Source organism: Trachinotus anak, unplaced genomic scaffold (genome assembly GCF_046630095.1).
Source record: "Trachinotus anak isolate AG129_WGS33_773 ecotype Australia unplaced genomic scaffold, CSIRO_AGI_Tana_v1 ptg000005l, whole genome shotgun sequence".
Lineage (NCBI taxonomy): Eukaryota > Metazoa > Chordata > Actinopteri > Carangiformes > Carangidae > Trachinotus > Trachinotus anak.
The window spans coordinates 7757594-7777444 of NW_027273856.1; the positions used below are offsets into that span (position 1 = coordinate 7757594).

Below are 19851 nucleotides of genomic sequence, written 5' to 3' on the forward strand. Positions count from 1 at the left end.
GCAATCCTGCACCCCGGTACACCCCAGGACAACGCGTCTGGCTGTCGACACGGAATCTTCCTCTCAGAGTGGACTCCAAGAAGTTGGCTCCCCGTTTTGTGGGCCCATTCCCAATCTCTAAAGTAATCAATCCTGTGGCTGTTTGTCTTCCATTATCCATGAGGATTAACCCCACATTCCATGTTTCCAAGGTCAAACCGGTTAATGAGAGTCCACTTTAAAAAAGCCCAAGGATACATAATAATAACAGAGTTTAGTAACTGAACTTGCACTTCAATAATTTGTTTATGTAAAAAAAAAACGGGAGCTGTGAATCGTGATGTCAAGTGAGAAGTTCATCAATGAGCAGTAAACTGACAAGCTCCATGTGCTGTGAGAAAACACACATCAGTGTCAGTGGTTTCCCTCTACACTGATGAACTACAGTATGATGTTGCAGTGTCTCCCCAGGTAGAGCAGGTATCATTAAACCTCTGTTTAAACCTTGCCAGTGCAGGTTCAAATCCATCCCGTGGCCTTCTTCTGTAGGTCCTCCCCTCTCTCTCCCTGACTGTCCTGTCTCTCTCTCACTGTGGCTGTCAGAATAAAGAAACACATACATTTTCAATCGCCCATGGAGCAATGTCTGATCTGAAACAGCAGCTGCAGGTGTTACCTGTGTACCACAGCAGCTACAGAGCAGACTGCAGTGTGAGTGGGATCATTCAATTCCTTATACTCCACATTCCTGAGGAGGACATGGTACAGTCTATTGTTTAACTGATTATATATTGCCAACTGTAGCCTACATTATAGTCTACGTTAGCCTATATTATGCAATAACCAACATATGTAACAAGGCAATAATCAGCAAATTGATCAGGCTAATATTCATCCATCCATCCACTTAGATTTGGGGATGAAGGTTAAGATGCACCTTTAAGCACAACCTATTTCATAACAGTGCTGGTTGTCAACTAAATAATTAGTTGTAAATTAGTATCAGAAAATCTCTTGTTGGGGGGTGGGGGGTATTACCACTGCATGTCAGTACAAATGTAAACTGTAGATCAGTTATGACTGCAGAATGATGCACAGCTCCCCTGTTCTGTCTGAATATCCTCACTGTTGCCTTCTCCCATCAGACACCACCTCTCTTCCTCTCTTCGTCCTCCACTCATCTTTTCTCTGTGATCATACTGAACCATCCCCCTTTCATCTGTTTGACAATGAGACTAAAAACTGGACACGTGGATCGACATTCAGCTGAAACGGCAATCAGCTATGTTTAAAATAATTATAATTTGATTTTAATTGTAAATATTCTGCTGAGATTTTCTATATATTTCAATGTGGTTACTGCAAAAATGTATTAATTTAAATTAATCATACTGTTTAGCATGTGTTTTAACAGTTTTGAAAACAGTGCGTTTATCTGGAGGTGGAGTGTGAATGAGAAAAGAGTTCATGGACTTTGGAAAATGTTTTCAGTGAATGTATTTTGTGTGAAAGTGATGAAAAAAGATTCACAGTCTGGTCCAGATAGATTCTGTTTCACTGACTGTGGAAAGAGTTTTGACAACGTGACTTTAGTTTTGACTGATGCATGAAACAAAAACTGTGAATTAAAGCCAAGTCAGTCAGCTCTGGTCACTGTCCTGTCCTCCTGCATCACACCACATGTCCTCTGTCCTCTGAGCACATCACACCAGGTTCAGTCAAACATGTACCTTTACCTTCCCCTGTCCAAACAGCTGCAAACTCTGCAACAGGAAACATCTGCAAGTGATTTGTGGGCCCACTTGCAATACCTTCACAGGCCCCTGGTGGGCCACGCACCATGGGTTTGGAACCACTTGTTACTCCAACTGCTGAAGCCTCAGATTCACTTCAGACACAGTTAGAATGTTTTCTACAGAGTGAGGATCTGACAGTGAAGAGCAGGCGGGGTGATGACAGCAGAGTGATGTCACCATGAGTCACTGTCTGCGGCCTCAGTCAGCATCTTCATCCTCATCCTCATCTTTCATGACGACATTTTACTGAATGTGAATGTAGAAATATATGTTTTCTTTTAGATGAAAACTTAAACAAAGAATCTCTCTCCTACACACACACACACACACACACACACACACACACACACACACACACACACACACACACACACACTATATGTCATTAAATTTCTTCACCAGTGTGTAGTTAACGACTGAAACATTTAAGGAATGATTTTTATTTTACCATCATGTCTCGGCTGTGACCAGCCCCGCGCCCTTTTTCTTTCACTCCGCCCACTGTGATGACAGCTCATGTCCAGAAGTGTGGGTCAGGGGTCACACATGACAACATCATTATGGATAAACCTCCTGAGTCTCAGTGTCACCATGACAACAGTGAAGCACTCACTGTAAACTAAACCAAAGCTGATGCCCCTGCATTTCACCATCAATACTTCATTTTATTTTGTTTTATTTCATTTTATTTTATTTTATCTTTTGTTGATAAATGTTGTAAATACTTTTTGCAATAAACTCAATTGAAAGTAATCTTTTGCAGTGGCACTTTTTTTATATTACACTATTACTATTATTATTATTATTGTTGTTGTTGTGGTTGTGTGATTGTTGTCATTGTTGTTTTCTGTAAAGTTCTGTTCAGGTTAAACTTTAAAACTGATCCAACAAGTGACACAGACCGAGAGAGACCCCAGGCCCGGTCCAGCAGCAGGTCTAGTCCAGGTCTAGTCCAGGACCAGTCAGCGTCACCTCAACAGGAAGATCAGTGGTTCCCGATGAAAAAAGAAGTTTTATGAATGTCAGTGCGACTGTGACTTCGACCTGATAGAAGTAACTGACGTGCTGATGGAGGGGGGAGGGGGGGGGAGGGGGAGGGGGCTCCTTGATCAGGGCGGCTTTCCTGAAGAAGCCCTTTATTTTGAAGGCTGCGACAGGAAGTGCCAGAGAAGAGTCTTCAGTTTGTGGAATTCCTCAGGTTCCTTTTGTTCGGAGGTCCTGGTCTGGACTGAGCGGGTTTGTGGACTGATAGGAGGCACGGCGATAAAACCACCGGGACACAGTCCGGGTCAGAGAGCGGACTGAGCCGGACCAGGTCTGAGCGGATCCTGAGACACTTTCCCCTGTTGTTTTAGTGGAGTAAGAAAGTCGAGGGAAAGGAGGGAAGGAGGAAGATGAGGAGGAGGAGGAGGAGCTGAGCAATGTGGCAAAACTCTGGAGGACGACGTCACAAGTTGAGTCAGTGTCGAGACTGAGGTGAGTCCGGGTTTTACTCTATTTAAAGACTCAGAAGGTTTTAGTCTGACCCCCTGGACCCGGGACAGGGATGTGGGAACCGGACTGTATTCTGTTTCTGCTCGTGAACACGGTTCTTCCTGCTCTGTGCTGATCCAGGTCTCAGATGATCCGGATCACCGGGGCCTGTCCTCACCCTTAGCGTTGGTCCAGGTCGATCCGGATCATCTGAGATCTGGATCGTCATTATTTCTCTACATGAAGCTGTAAGTGCTCAGTGTGTTCTCTGGTGTCTTCTCCAGGTCTCTGTGCTCTGAAGTTACACCCTGTATTCATGCCCCCCCCACCCCCCACCACCCCTACACACACACACACACACACACACACACACACACACACCCCACCCTCATCCCTTCTGTCTCCACTGTTTTTTATTTTACAGACATAAATTCAGCACAGCTGTGTTGTTCAGTTTATTTATTATCAGACTGTGATACATGAGACACACTAACCCTTTCTTCTTCATGTTGAGAGAATTAAAACTACGTGAGGTGCACAGTCTGAAGGTAGCTGTCCATGTGTTTCTGATTATAAAGCAGGTCTAGGTTCTATATCAATACTGTGAAAGTATCAAAGCCTCAGTCCACAGAGAAACTGAGCCTTAAAACCAGCCGCAAGCCACGCCAACCTGGATCACCATCCAACCTTGCAGGATTTGGTTTCTCTGCGTGTTTACCTGGAATCTGCTATATTTTTGTTGGATTAGTCAGAAAACAGTCTTGTCAAATTGGCTGACTGACCTGTTCTTACTACAGTTTCAGAGAGAAGCCTGAGAGAGGAGATGTAAAACTACACTGAGATGGTTTTTGGTTCTTAAAACCACAAATGTATCTTCTGACTGAGATCGACCCTTCAGATAAAACACTGGAGAAGTTAAAATATGGAGCTTTAAAATATCCTACAAATAATTTACAGTAAATCACATTTAAATGTGTTGAAAACACTGGAATCAGTCAGTGAGACTTTAATGGTGACCAACATCATGTTAGCTGTAGCTCTGTCCCAGACACTGCTGTACAGTACTGGTAACACTAGTGTAAATCTGTGTCCTGCTGCTTCCAGCTCTGCAGAGATGGAGGGAGAGAAGGAGCGACAGAGGCAGCAGCGGGAGGAGAAGGAGAGTAATGAGGCGGAGGACGAGAGGAGGAGCGATGATGATGCTGACAATGAAGAGGAGGAGGAGGATGAAGACTCTGAAGGTGCGGCGTTGATTTGGCAGGAAGGCTACGGTGAGGACAATCTGGGCCTTCCCATCATGCACTGGGAGGCACTGAGCCTGCGCATCGCTGAGCTGGAGAAGCAAGAGGAGGAGAAGAAGGAGAAAAGGGCAAAGGTCAGAGGTCACAGTCTGGGAGAGGGGAGTCTGATGTTCAGTCCTGGACTGGGAGCAGTCAGTGTTGTTGTATCAGTAAAGGAGGCAGTCCTGCACAATCCCTGGTGTAGTTTATAGTCAAGAGTCTGTTAATCCAGAATCTGTTCATCCTGAGTCTGATAACCCAGAGTCTAACTCCAGGTCAGTCTCATAGAGGCCACTCCTCAGGGTCTGTCTCTTCTACAGGCTGTAGTAGATCTAGATGGAGAAACTGCTCAGGCCAGTGTATATTAAGTGTAAACAGATAATGTACAGATCTGTATTGATGTGTCTGAGCTCATACAGTAGATCCACACTTTGGGATGTGGTTTCACAGGTACATGAACACTACAGCTGAGTGTGCATGTCTTGATGCCTGAGTTTTAGTTCAGAGCCTTTTACTTTGAAAAACATAAAAATATATTTGTCTAATAGTTAACAGGAAATAGTTTATTTATCAGAGAAACATGTGGATTACCCAGTTTCACTTCACTGATGTTATTTTTCACTTCAGTCCATTGAGGTGTTGAGACGTCACCGTGAGTCTGTTTTTATTCAGCAGAGTTCAGATGTTTCATCTTTCAGTTTTTAAATGAAGATGTAGATTCTTCTACCTTTGGTCTTTGGATGAAAACAAACCTTCATGATGATCAGTTCTGTCTCAGACCACCACAGTCATGTGGATCAGGTCCTCATCATGTCCCAGTCTATTAGATACAGTATGACATAATAATGCTACGCTAACCTGAGCTAACAGAAGCAGACACCAATCACACCAGTTAAAGTTCCCAGTGTATTACATTTACAGCTGCTGTTGTGTGACTGTTTGCGTGACTGTTTGTGTGACTGTTGCGTGGCTGTTTTGTGGCTGTTTGTGTGACTGATGTGTTACTGTTCTGTGACTGTTGTGTGGTTGTTTGTGTTACTGTTGTGTGGCTGTTTGTGTTACTGTTGTGTGACAGTTTGTGTGACTGTTGTGTGACTGTTGTGTGTTTTCAGAGTGGACCTCCTCTGGAGAGAGGCAGAGCGCCAGTGAGCTGGACGGAGGAGAGAGGACGGAGAGCAGAGAGCTGTGAGGACGGAGACGATGCCTGTAACAGCCATGTGTTGGCCCTCACCTCCCGGTACACACTGAACACACACACATACACACACACACACACACACACACACACACACACACACACACACACACACACACACACACACACACACACACCATCATACACCCCTTCAGCAGTCTGTCCCCATGAAGCTGGTCAGTGTTAGTGCAATGATGGTTCAGGGTGAAACTAACTAGTTAAACTAGTTAAACAGTGATGATGTCACAGCTGAAGGTCCAATGGGCTGCTGACTTCACTCCTCATCCTCATTCTCAGTCACAGCCTGTTGGACTCTTCAGTCTGGTTCTGCTCATCCTCTGGGTTCAGGAGGGTTCTGACCTCTAGAGACCTGAACCAGCACCAGTATGAATCCAGATCCTGAGGTGTGTCTGACTGTTGTTTGTCGTCCAGCCTGCAGACACAGATGAATCTTCAGCTGTGCTTCATCAACAACAGTGAGAGTGAGGAAGAGGAGGAGGGGGAGAAGGCGGCAGATACCAGCAAGAAGGAGAGCTCCAGCTTCTGGGTAACTAAAACCAGTTCAGTATGATCCAGCAGTTTAGATCAGGTGGTCTGGACCTGAGTGACCTCTGTGACCCCTCACCCCCCCTCTGTTACAGAGAGGGACTGTCCAGGTTCAGAAGAATCCTTCACCTGCTGCCAAGCCAGAGAAACCAAAGTCCAGAGGCTTCAGGAGCACATTGAGGAGTCTCAGAGACCGGTTGAGGACAACAGACCAGAAGACCCTGGTGAGGCTGCTGTGACAGGAGGAGTCAGTTAGGCCCTGTTCGGACCAGGTCCGATCACAAGTGCTCAGCTCTAAGGCTACATCCACACTACTACATTTTCATTTTAAAATGCATCACTTACGCTATGTTTATGCTATGTTTTCACCTGCCGTCGACACTACTCCAGAGTTTTCGAGCCCCAAAAACTGAGCGTTTTGGAAACACTGCTGGCCATGTTTTAGTTTGAAAACTCCAGGGTTGTGTTGTGGTCTGGACGGGCAAAAACGGACAGTCAAAAATGGAGACCTTTGGAAATGATGACATAGACACCCACGGTAGCTCCTGAGCTCCTTAGCTGTTGTCAGCCTCGACTACCAGTTGTGAAAGAATATGGATAATGAATTAAAGTGTTACCAACCTTGTCTTTGCAGCAGCTGTTGTTCAGTTCGGATCACTCAGGACAGATGTAAATAACAGGTCTGAACAGGGCCTCAGACACTGGTGTAGGTCTGTGTGTCCACTGATCACCTCTCCCCCTCTCCTCTCCCCCCAGACTGTGGCTCAGACTGACCCTGTGGTCCAGAGGAGACATGTGGATCGTAGTGATCTCCAGAACCTCAGTGTGGAGGACCTCAGTTCCCTGTGTAGGTCTCTGAGTCAGACCATCCAAGGTACAGACCTGTTCACTCTCTCACATTCACCTGAACCTGAACAGCTGCTTCATCCACATCTGCTTCTCTCTGATCTGTCCTCATCAGACCTGAGCTCAGAACTCGTGGGTCGTCTCCAGGTCCGGGACCAGCTGAGGACAGAGCAGGACGCTATGCTGCTGGAGGTCCAGGATCTGACCTCGCTGTGAACCAGCTGAGGTTCACCTTTCAAGGTTCACCTGTCAAGCAGGGAGGAGTGGTCACATTAACATTTGAACACTGTTTATTGGACAGTGTCACAGTGACCTCACAAACATCTCGATGTGACCCAAGGCTGAGCAGCCAATCGCAGAGAGGACTGAGGGGACTGTGAGGACTGTGAGGTCTGAGGGAACTGTGGGGACTGAGGGGACTGAGGGGACTGTGAGGACTGTGAGGTCTGAGGGAACTGTGGGGACTGAGGGGACTGTGAAGACTGACATGAGTGAGGGGACTGTGAGACCTGAGGGAAGTGATGGGACTGTGAGGACTGAGAGGATTGTGAGAACTGAGGACTGTGAAGACTAAGGGGACTGTCAAACCTGAGAGGACTGTAAGGACTAAGGGGACTGTCAGACCTGAGAGGACTTAGGGGACTGTCAGACCTGAGAGGACTGTAAGGACTAAGGGGACTGTCAGACCTGAGAGGACTTAGGGGACTGTGAGACCTGGGGGGACTGTGGGGACTGTGGGGACTGTGAGGACTGTGAGGACTAAGGGGACTGTCAGACCTGAGAGGACTGTGGGGACTGTGAGGATTGAGGGGACTGTGACGACTGAGGGGATGTCCTTCAGCTGCTCAATATTTTATGTTGTCTGTGTTTATAAGGGAAATTTAGTCATGAGGCACAGTGATGATGAGGATGATGATGATAATGGAGCATCATGGTATAGTAAACTGAGATCCAGACCAGATCCAGCAGTTTTCACCTTCACACTCGAGCCAGAAGATCAGGACCAGTTTCACCTCCACATCACATTCAGGTCTGGATCATGTTGAACCAGCTCAGCACCAGGACTGGAGGGCCAGGGGGACATGAACAGAGGAGTTTTATGAGCAGGTGGAGGTGTCAGCAGTCAGCTGACAGAGAGCAGGAGACTGAGAGAGGAAACTGCACATTGTGTTTTAATGTGTTTGTGAAGAGGAGCAGTAACAACAGGCTGTTTCAGGTATCTGAACAACAGTGTACAGGTAACAGGTGAGGCCTGTTAACTCTGGCTCAGTGCTTTATCTCCTGATCACCTTCAGACTGAAGAAGCTGCTGATTCTCAACAGTCTTTGGTTTCTTCTGTCGAGGATCTACATTTTCTTCAGCACATCTGTGTATAGTTACATGTTAGTAAAGGTCTGAATGTTTCTTCTGTATGATCAGCACAGTTTATTGTTCTTCACTAAAGTGCTGCTTCTGGATATGTAAGGGAAGATATTTTATTTTTGTGATGGTCTTGTTTTGATTTTTAATATTTTTCACTGAAGAGACAACATTTAACTACAGTTTTTTTTTTTCTCATTTAGTCTGAATTCGACTTTGCTGTTTTTTCTTCACTGCGTTTCACAACAGCTTAAAAATGACAAAGTAGAAATTATTAGAAATTTATCTGAATTCACTACATACCTGACAGTTATTTCAAAACCAGCTTGTATGACATGTAGCACAGTCAGGGTCCAGTATTTTGGACCCAGTGGTTTAGTTTTTCCTCAGGACCTTGACCCAGCATCAAGACCTCTGTTGATGGTCTTCTGAGAGAGTCTAGGTCCAGTATCTGTGCGTGGACTTTAATATTCATCCACCACAGTCTATCCTCAGCCCTTCTTCATGTTGTTATTACATCCATCATGTGACCAACTCTCAGCCAATGAGCATCAAGCTCTGATCGTGGTTTTCACTGATGATGCTGAACTTCATCCAGGATCAAACAAGTCAGGATCGGAGTTAACAGGATCAACTAATCATGTTAATCTGAATTAAGAGAAGAAACAGCAGAAAAACAGTTGTTTACGTCATGTAGTCGTCGTCTGGTGTTTGTGTATAAAACCTGTTCATCAACTGGACACTGATTCCAATTCTGTTTACATGTGATTACTGATTGTGCCTTTGAATAAATAAAGTGTTAGTCTAGTTTCTGTGTGTGTGTGTGTGTGTCTGTGTGTCACTCAGGTCAGACGCATAGTAAATATAAATAAAGATGGGCGGAGCCTCTGTGACGTCACCCTCAGGTTTCTGAAGCTCAGAGTGAGCTGCTCCACCATTGCCATCTTGGCAGTGCCTGACTCCGCCCCTAACTCCCAGCTAATCCAAATATGGTTAAAAAGGTGTGGCATGTGTGGAGCCAAGACGTTGGTGAATGCTGGTGTAATAACTGGCAAGTATATGCGTCTGTTAGCATTGTTAGCACAGCTTGGTGTCTTCTTCAAAGGCTAACCCAAAGCTAATTCATTTGCTGGCCAGTTACTTAGTTAACAAGCTAATGTTCTAAGGAGCAGGAGCACCTGCTGCTTCAGTTCAGTGTTGAGATGAAATTATTGTAACATTATGTAACATGAGACAATGTAGATCAGGTCTATTTACTGAACAGCTGGAACAGTGAGGCCGACCAGTTTACATCTGGATTAACAGTTAGTTGAGAATGTGAGAGCTGACGTCCTGGTGTCATTATAATGTCCAATTATAATCAATACAACCATAAGTATGTGTGGTACTTAAAGGGCACACTGAGAGTAAAACTCCAATATCCAATAATCAAAGAGGTGGAGGACTTCAGTCACATGACCTGACTGAAGTCAGACTTGAGTCACAAATCTGAGGACTTCAGACTTGATAAACTGATAAAAGACTGGACCTGAGACAGATGCCTCAAAAGGACTTTTTTATTAGACATTTACACCTAACACTAACACTGTTATAGTGTTGTGTTCGTGTTAGCTTACTAACACGAACACAACACTAGTATTAGTGTTAGTGTTAGTAAGCTAGCACAAGCTAATACTAAGCTAACACGAGCTAACTCTAATTGGTGTAAGTGCACAGGCAACCAGACAGTGATTTTCCTGTTTGGTACATGAATGAAAATGTGTTGGTGGAGTCACTTTATCTGTGTGTGTGTTCTCATCCTCCATTGAAAAACATCCAGCTCAGCTCAGCTCAGCAGGTGAGGACACACACACACAAACACACACAGACATGGACAGGTGAAGCGGGGAAGAAGAGTTGGATGACACTCAGTGAGGGACGGGGGGAGGGACTGAATTACCATAGAAACTGGTCAGACTGTTCAGAGGAGCAGCAACAGAAGGTGAAAGCTGAAGTGGTCCAACTGTCAAGGTCACTGATCCAGACCGCTACAACCCGGATCACTGACCACAGCTGATGTCTGCTGAGGGTTTCACAGGACCAGGGCCAGGTTATGTGGTCCAGCTGCTCTGCAGGTGAAGCCTTGTGGAGGTTTATTCTGATGGGGGACAGAACAGGGGCCATATGGAGTAGAAGTCCTCGCTGGCACAGGTAAGCTCTTTGTGTGGCAGCAGATTGCAGTGATGCAGGTATTTATGAGTTCATGCAGTTCCCTGTGCACAAACACTGAATCCTGATGCGGTTCGACTGACCTCAGCAGCTATTTTTAGTCCGGAGCATTTTCCACAGCAGTAAAACATCAGTTCACTTTAAACATCAGCTCCAGAATCAGGTTATTGTGACTTTAAAAACCTAAACTGGATCAGACTGAATATGAATTCAGGGGCAGATGATCCACCAGGCTGGACTCTGTGTGGTCTGGGGTTTCTCAGAAGCTGTTAGCTGCTCCTGGAAAACTACCTGTGGATCTGGCCTCAGTCCAGAAAACAAAGAGATGGGATCTGTCACTGAACAGTAAGTCTTCAGTTTTCACCAGATTGGGATTCACCAGGTCTTCATTTATCCGGATGTTAGCTCAGGTATAAACTAAAATAAAACTAATGCTCACCTTGTACTTTTAACTGTTGTCAAAAGGTGTTAGTGTGGTTAACCTGACTGAACAGCAGAGAGAGAGTCATGTGATACTTGTCTTTAACAATAATAAATCACTAATGAAACTGATCTGAGTCCGCGTTCATCAGCAGGTGGATTTAACTGGACCTGAACCACGAACTGTGTCTGTTCTACTTCACACCTGAGTCGACCTGTTTTAATGTTTACATGTAGATTTCCTCTGGGTTCTTTTCTTGTCTGTTAGGACTGAACCATGTGTTTGATTTCTAGAGGAATGATCATTTTTACATTTTCACTGAAAAAAACTGATGATAATGATGATGATTTTTGTTCCATGTGGAGAATCTGATCTGTGGTCTGTGTATCACAACCATTTATTCATGCTGTGTTGTTGTGTCATCAGAAAAACAGCAGCTCCTGTCATTTGGATGTTGCATTTTAATAAGATTTTGATTCATTTTTCAGCCCTCGTGTCTTTACAGAGCCTAGTTGTGTAACAGTGAAATACACAAATGAATAGAAGCCAATAGAATAGTAGAAATAATAGATAGTTCCAGGCAGCAGCTGCTTCCCATTTATCTCTGTTAACAGATTCGTGAAGTGTGTGTATGCTCTATTTGTCAGTCAGCGTGTGTTCAGTTTGTCAGTCAGTCAGTGTGTGTTCAGTTTGTTGGTCATTGTGTGTACATGCACTTCGATGCCTCACAGCTGGTTGTGTACACTTTTGTGTGTTCATATAGGTTGTGTATATGTAAACAGATGTAACCAGGTGTCTGCTGTGTGATGTGACTTCACACTGACAGCAGTGACGAGGTGAAAGGACACACATAAACACACATCAGTGTGTATTCAAACATGAAGTCGTCTCGTTGGTTTTTGGGATTGTTTTTAAAATTGATGGAAGTCAACAGCTGTCTGCAGCTGTAGTGAAACAGCCAGAGCTAAAGTTTCTACAAACACTTGTCATCATGTGGTGAAGGAGCAAACCAGTGATTGACTAACGACCTGATGAAATGATTGTCTGAATGGTTCGTCACAGCAGGTCGTCTCAGTAACCATTAACAGGAGGTACTTTGCTCTTTAACATTACACCTCCTCAGAGGAAACAGTCAGTGAACCTTTAACAACTGCTGAACCTGAGACCAGATCTTCAGTCCTCAGCTGATCAGACCTGCTCCAGGTTCAGGAGGAGGTCTGGACCAGGTCTTCCTCTAGAGCTGCTTCAGCTCAGACACAGTCTCAGGAGGTCTGGTCGCAGTCCACAGCAACTCTGCTGGATCCAGGTCTGGGCTCTGACTGGACCACTCCAGAAGGTGGATTTACTCTGATGATCAGGGTCTTTGTCCTGCTGGATCAGAGACCCCTGGGATGATGTTTTCATGTTGGTGTGCAGAGCAGTTTTTACACCATGTTCTTCACACAGTTCAACAGTTCAAGTAGTTATGTGGAGGCACACTCTGTGGACCAGCTCAGGTGGTTTAAAGCTCCATACATTCTAAAGGTAGCTGTCCATGTGTTCTTGATCATAAAGCAGGTCTAGGTTCTATATTAATACTGTGAAAGTATCAAAGCCTCAGTCCACAGAGAAATGCACACAGCCTGTATTCAGACACTGAGCCTTAAAACCAGCCGTCAGGACCTCTGGAACTTTGTGATGTCATTACAAAGCAGTCACACTCTCTTACTCACAGTTAAGGGATGATATCTCTATAAAAAAAAGGATGAGCTGCTTGATGAGCTGCTGCCCAGACAAAGCATATTTCCACCGTAATCGTTCAGTCAGAATTTTGACTGTTCGACTCAGAGCTTTGATCCCAGTTTAGGTCAGTCTGCTTTCACTGGACTTCTTAGTAAACTCAGTAAACCTACATATCTATATCTATCTAACCCTACATACACACACACAGAGATAGATAGATAGATAGATAGATAGATAGATAGATAGATAGATAGATAGATAGATAGATAGATAGATAGATAGATAGATAATGACTAAATTTACTCATGGATAATTCCACAGGCGTCACTCACTGTCTGTTGCCTGTGTATTTGTGTTTTCCTGTTAATATGTCATGTTACTGGTTGACACATTACCCTTATTTACTTGAACTCTGTAGTGAAGTGCTGGTATAACCTGCAGATGGCTCACTTCAAACTTACACAAACACACCTGTCTGTGTGCTGATGCTGAGCCGGAGCCTGAGCTCATCCTGTTGACTCTGATGGTCCCGTAGCCCCTCTCTATGTGACGTACAATCAGAGATGGTTTTGTGAAGAAGGTCAGTGGAGTGAGAGCGAGAGCTGATGTGCAGAGGGGGGGAGACACCTGAGGGAAGTGTGGTTACTTATTGCTGAGCTAATGGGGTGAGAAGAGACTGAATCAGCAGCATACCCTTGTACACAGGAAGGCAAACAAGCAGCAGACAGCAGGAGGTCAAACAGATTGTGTAAAGGCCCCAGTCAACAGTCAGGGTGGGGGTGGTGGGGGCACCACCTCTTTCCAGTCCTCCTCCTCAGTATGAACCAAGAAGTCTCATGTAGACTTTTCTTTTTGTTACTTTAGTTGGTGCTTTAAGCTAGATGCTAACATCAGCATGCTAAGATACTCACAGTGTTAGCATGCTGGTGTTTATCAGGCAATATTTATCATGTTTGCTAGCTTAGCTTCTTAGCATTGAACACAAAGTACAGCTGAGGCTGGTGAAGGTTGTGAAACAAAGTGTTGGACTGATGATGATAATGATGATGATGATGATGATGATGATGTTAATGGAGCACCAAAGGCATCAGGATTCCTTCAGTGTTGATTTACTGTGGTTGTGGTGAAGGGAGTACAGCTGTGGAAAAGGACATGATACTGAATATATCAACAGGTAAACATGGAGAAACTGTAGAGTTTGGATCAACAGCTGATTGAAAACATAGAGACATGAATGTAAAATGTGTCTGTCTGTACGGTGGCCCTGAGAGATCAACACACTGCGACTTAAGACAACACATGCAAACAGACAAAACACAATTTCAGAAAACATCAATTTGACAACACGTGCTGCAAATTCTCACAACACAAGCAAAAACACAAACACGCTGCAAGTAGCACAAACAACAACAAAAGTGTTTCCAGAGGAAACACAAGTTCAGTTTTGTGACTTTTGAAGTAAAAAACATTGAACAGCAAGTGCACATGGATGTGTTATATCACATGTATTATAATTACTTTTTAGTGTCTCCTGGAAACCCTTCAGTCATCTCTGCTACTTGCAACAGATTTGTTTATTTGGTTGTGTTCTGAGTATTTGCAGCACACGTGTTGACAAATTGATGAAGATGTTTTCTGAATTTGTGTTTTTTAAGTTGCAGAGCGTTGAGCTCTCTGGGCCATCATATATCTCTTTTTAATAAAAGCCTGGTCCATATTTAAGTTTGCAGTACATGGATGATGTTAGATGTGCAGTCAGTCCACATCAGTACAGAGCTGATAATTCCTGCATCTTTCCAATGCTGCAGCTAATTTTCCATAGTTTTATACAGTCAAATAAAGACGGTAGTGAGTGGGTCAGAGACTGGAGAACTTCATGCACAGACAGACAGTTAACTACATTACTTACAAATCCCCAGTTAATTAGTCTTTATGTATTCATTGAGACCTGAGAACAAATTACAAAACAATCACAAGTCACATATGAAAACTGTCAGTAGGTAGAACCTGAAAGTTCTGGTCAGTGGTAGAGCTGAGAGCTATTATGATGGTATCATCAGCATAAAGACTGACTCTTGAGTTCTCAGCTGGAAAATAAATAGAATTCATGTAGTGTGAATATGAGTGAACATGAGTGAATAGCAGTTCAGCACCTAATATTGATCCTTGAGGGACGCCTTCATCAACCAGTCAGAGATTAAACTCCACCACAGCGATTAGTCAGGAGAATCATCAAACAGTGGCAACATGAACTGTTTATTTTGTGCAGTCAGTTAAACACTGCTGACTGCACTGCCAAGATGAAATTCAGTTGATCAGATGGAGTGAGACTGTGAATGACTGTTGGTGAATAACTGATTTGTCTCTTTATCTCTAGATAAACACCCACATGGATCTGAAACCATCTGACATTCTCCTGCTTTACGTTGAAGGGTATGAAGAACAAGGATGACAGAGAAGAAGTTTGACAGAATCCCAGACATACAAGCCACAGCCTTGTTCACATCCTTCCTCACATGAAAATCACTTCATTCCTCACAATGTCATCCAGAAGTGGGGTTCCTCCCAATATCAGTGTCTCAGTACTCCATGACGCCCTCAGTTCCTCCTCACCCTCCTCTTCTCCCTCCACCACGCCTCCATCTTGCAGCATAGACGAGTCCTACAAGTACATCTTCCTCCCTATCTGTTACTCCTTCACCTTCATCTTCAGCATCTTCCTGAACTCTGTCGTCCTCTTCCGTTCCTTCCGTCAGACCAAACGCTGGAACGCATCTCTGATCTACATGGTCAACCTGGCCTCTACAGACTTCATGTACGGCCTGTCGCTGCCATTTCTTGTGGCCAGTTACATCATGCGTGACCGCTGGATCTTTGGGGACTTCATGTGCCGCCTGGTCCGCTTTCTCTTCTACTTTAACCTCTACTGCTCCATTTTCTTCCTCACTTGCATTTCTGTCCACAGGTATCTTGGTATCTGCCACCCAATGAAAGTCATCACACTGGAGACCAAGAAAGCTGTCAAGTGCACTTGTGTCCTGGTTTGGATTGTGGTTTTTGCTTTGACCTGCCCTATCTTCCGGTTTGCTCAGACTGGTCATGTGACAAGACTGGGTGGACCTGGCACCAATGTAAGCAGTACTGGCAACCCAAACCATGAGATATCATTGATAAATGGTAATGCAAGCCATGGTAACTTGGGAGGGGTCGTTGAGGAGTACCAGAACTGTTGGGATGATGCCATCGATAAGGAGTTTCCTGATTACGTACCCTATGGCATCATACTTCACCTGCTGGGCTTTTTTGTGCCTTTTTCCATAATAGCTTGGTGTTACTCTCACGTTGTTCTAACCATATTTAGGACCCTGCATTCCCGGCCCTCATCCCGCAGAGGTCCCAGAGAGGCAGGACATGAAGGAGTGGACAGAAGAGAGAGGACAAGCCCTGCAATAGTTGAGAGAGAAAGAAGAGGAAACAATGGACTGTCGAGGAAAGTAAGAAGAGATGAAGGGATTTCCATTTTTCTTGGTGCCCACTCCCCGTATGCCAATCGCAGACGTAAATCTATCAAGACCATTATCACCATCACCCTCCTCTTTGCTCTGTGTTTTTTCCCCTTTCATGTTACTAGAACCATCTTCCTCCTGTTGAAAGTGACTAAGAGAGTTCCCTGTCACACCATGACCATGGTCTCTATGTGCTATAAGATTACAAGGCCTTTGGCATCATTCAACGCGTGGCTCAACGCCCTCCTTTACTTCCTGACTAAAGATAAGGGCGGAGCTCACTGCTGCCAGATGGTGAACAGCAACACCCGACAACATGGTGGGCTTCTGTTGCCACTGAGGATGATGGGAAAAGGAGAGGATGAAGAGGAAGGAGGGATGGATGACAGAATTGACAATAAGGAGAATAAGGCCTTTCACAACAGCCCGTCATACATGAACAAGAGCAAAAGTCAGATATATAGTTGATTCAATGTTTTCATGAGAAATGAAAGAATGGGTTTTAGATGCACTGTAGGTTTTCTTTAAGTGGAAAAAACATTATAATATAATATATGAGCACTGTGGGTGAAGCAGAGATTAAAGATGACTGAGCAAGATGCTGAATATGCCTTTTATTTCTAATGTTTTAAAGGTTAAAGTCACCTAGTGGGTAAATGCAACATGAATGCAAATGTAACACCTCGTCCTGGTGATTCTGTTATTGTGTTGTACGTGGTGTATATTTATAATGTGTGTTACACTGGGATCCCTAACTTCTGTATAAGTGTCATCCAACCAGATGTAAAGGTAAAAATGTTTCTACCTGTTCAAATGGCTGCATTCAAAAAGCCAGGATGAGACACATGGTCTGTTCAGATGGGCCCACTCTCAGTCTCTGTGAGGGCACTCGTCCTGTGAAGGATGAAAAGATCCCGAGAGAAACGGTCTCACACCTTTGCACACCTTTCCAGCTGCTGTTGTAAAGTGAGTGTGTGGGTTCATGTCAGCTTGCTTGGTTTCAGGAAATTACTAATACTGTTGTGTTTGGACAGATGATGTGAACAGACTCTGTTAGACAATCTGACAATCGGTGTTGGGTGTCGTACTTGAACTGTAATTAATTACTAATTGGAAAAATAATTACATTTCTTAACTAAGGGCCAAACACAGATGTTTTTTTGACTGGATCGCATGATCTGATGATGTTATGGACAAGTGGTTGGGACATCATTGAACAGTATCTGAAGCCCCTCCCCTCACACCTTTCTGATGTCAGGGTTTGTCGGGCTGCCTCTGATAGTTTTTGAATTAGAAGCTCTATTTTTTTCTCATTCTTTTCATAATTACTTCAGTTGATTATTGCATGTACAGCTACCGTATGAATCCCTTAAACAGAGGGACTGTTTGAAAAGTGTGCACCATTATCCCAGTTTATACGACTCATCATGCCTTGCCCCTGTCAATGATGTCAGGCTTTTCACACCACCTTAAAATGTAGCCATTCATTCATTTAAACCCTCAACCTCTACTGTTGAGATCGTTTTAACCACCTCCACAACAAAACTGACTGAATTTTGATTTATGCATTTATTTAATCCAGACTTCAGTGTTCTCTGTATTCATCTGCTGTCCTCAGTCATCTGTCAAAAGCCTGCAACTTGTTCACAACACTGCTGCCAGAATGCAAACCATAAGCAGAACATTTGATGACTTCTTACCAAACTTCGATCCATCTCCACTGCCCCTTATATACCTGTAAATACTCTTCATTCTCTGTCGGTTGTCCTTGTCCGGTCCCGGCCCTGACCTTAAGTCTTCCCTCTGACTTTAGAAAATCTTCTTTGGAAACACATTACGTAGAACCAGCTGCACCAGTTCTGTGACCTTCATCCTACATTTTACTGTTGTTATTCTATATTGTTTTATCATTTTATAATTAACATTGTCACCAGATTTTTTTGTTATTACTGTTTCACTTGCTGTGTCTCAATTCAAAGGTCACATCCTTTGAAGAATGCATTCTACAAAGGCCTGGACTTTGTTGCCATCATTGACCATGAAGGCCAAACTGAAATGAGACAGCCTGATATAGGATCGGCCATATTGTCTTTTTGAAAGGTGATTCCATAGTGATCTTTTAATACATCCATGATTGAGATATATCCCAGGCACACATTAAATCTTGTTAAATCCATCTGATGAATCCTTCATTAACTGGAAAACAAATTACGCATTTCTCAGTCACATTTAAAGGAACTTCTCCACCCGCAGTAACTCAGTCAGTCTTCAATTGAAGGATTTGACCCCTGAACTGAGACACAGCTACTTTCTCTACATGCTCTCGTTTTATCTTAATGGTGTATTAACACAGTGTACAGAGTTAGCACTGCTCCTAATATTGTTTTATGTAAATATGATCCACCTTAACTTAATGCACTAAATAAAACTTGATTTGACTTAAACTGAAGTGTTGATCAAGTGTAAATTTTGTTTGTTGGTGGCACCAGAGTCGTTATTTTCAACCCCATGAACACCATGAATGTAGTAGAGGTAAAAACAGGAAACAGGACTTGATGGTTTTAGGGACTGTAAGGTGTTCTCAGTGCAGCGGCTCGTAGGTGTCTTGGTGATGGGCTTCAATGCAAAACTGATAGAGCATTTCAGACAGCTTTGGGAAGGCTGTGAAGAGAACATCTGCTCTGAATGTTTTATCTCAATGTGCAGCAGATATTTCTGTCCCCACAGTGCAGCAAAGCAGGCTGAAACAGCAGCAAATACCAAGTCTACAGTCTGCCTCGTTCGGACAGCTGACGAACACAAGAGTACTCAGAGAACACCTACATCACCTACAACAAAGTGAATCCAGACCCCGGTTATGCAGGAAAACACAGACCTACTGTGCAGCTGTTTGGAAGCTTCTCATTTATTCTGTCATTAATGTATCTCTCAACATTGACCAGAGGTAGAAGCTCTGTGATGTTTAGAGTCATTCAAGAACTTTATAGCTCTCTCTCTGTACACTCCACCAGGAACCAGCTGTAACAGCAGAGTCACTGTACAGTTCGTTCTGCACTAAACCTGCTGAGGGTCATTATTCTCTTACTGGAACCATTTACAAGCTACTGTATGATGACTGCTCAACTCTGAAGCAGCCACTGTTCCTGTTCTGGTTCTTGGCACCATCTGGTCATAGCATCAAAAAGACACTGCCAACATTAAACTAGAAAAGGAGCTGTCGAGACACTTTCTACTGGACTGTGTAATAACCTGTCCTCAGAGAACCAGAGAACCCACAAGATCACAAATCCTGCTTTAAAATGGACATGAAACTAGTGGCAGAGCAGTTAGTGTAGGCTTGTATACTGTAAGATGGATGATTGTTATCAGTGATTATTGTATAGTGTATATAATCAATAATGTGCAAATCATTTATTCTTGAATTATTGTACTTGCATAGTAAACTTTGTACAATCTGCTTTGGCAATACTGTGGTGTCTTGTCCATCTGTTTTCTATCACTTTTTATATTTTTCTCCAGC

General features: G+C 43.8%; 2 protein-coding genes across 4 annotated transcripts; both read left to right on the forward strand.

Moving 5' to 3' along the window:
• The first annotated feature begins 2912 nt into the window (after nt 1-2912).
• Nucleotides 2913-9284, forward strand: LOC139621527 (schwannomin-interacting protein 1). 3 transcript variants are annotated; one of them, XR_011691013.1, is made up of 9 exons: nt 2913-3251; nt 3390-3496; nt 4353-4623; nt 5641-5765; nt 6156-6270; nt 6365-6493; nt 7026-7143; nt 7231-7505; nt 7560-9284. XR_011691013.1 is itself a non-coding variant. In XM_071478117.1 (8 exons), the coding sequence occupies exons 2-8, from the start codon at nt 3489-3491 to the stop codon at nt 7329-7331; spliced, it is 867 nt and encodes a 288-aa protein (XP_071334218.1). In that variant the 5' UTR covers nt 2913-3251; nt 3390-3488; the 3' UTR covers nt 7332-9284. The 3 variants fall into 3 exon arrangements, 2 of the variants coding, with proteins under 2 accessions (XP_071334218.1, XP_071334219.1); XM_071478117.1 differs by having other exon boundaries at nt 7231-9284; XM_071478118.1 differs by lacking the exon at nt 3390-3496 and having other exon boundaries at nt 2915-3251; nt 7231-9284.
• A 633-nt stretch (nt 9285-9917) lies between these two features.
• Nucleotides 9918-18775, forward strand: LOC139621530 (P2Y purinoceptor 3-like). The gene is made up of 2 exons (XM_071478126.1): nt 9918-10664; nt 15203-18775. Exon 2 carries the CDS (start codon nt 15342-15344, stop codon nt 16797-16799), a length of 1458 nt encoding a protein of 485 aa, XP_071334227.1. The 5' UTR covers nt 9918-10664; nt 15203-15341; the 3' UTR covers nt 16800-18775.
• Nucleotides 18776-19851: the final 1076 nt, after the last annotated feature.

Bases quoted from the DNA above. Each gene is read 5' to 3' on its own strand.
- LOC139621530 (XM_071478126.1), top strand. From the start codon at position 15,342: ATGAAAATCACTTCATTCCTCACAATGTCATCCAGAAGTGGGGTTCCT.
- LOC139621527 (XM_071478117.1), top strand. The intron at 4,624-5,640 runs GTCAGAGGTCAC...GTGTGTTTTCAG, and splicing joins AGAAGGAGAAAAGGGCAAAG to AGTGGACCTCCTCTGGAGAG. The intron at 5,766-6,155 runs GTACACACTGAA...TTTGTCGTCCAG, and splicing joins GTGTTGGCCCTCACCTCCCG to CCTGCAGACACAGATGAATC.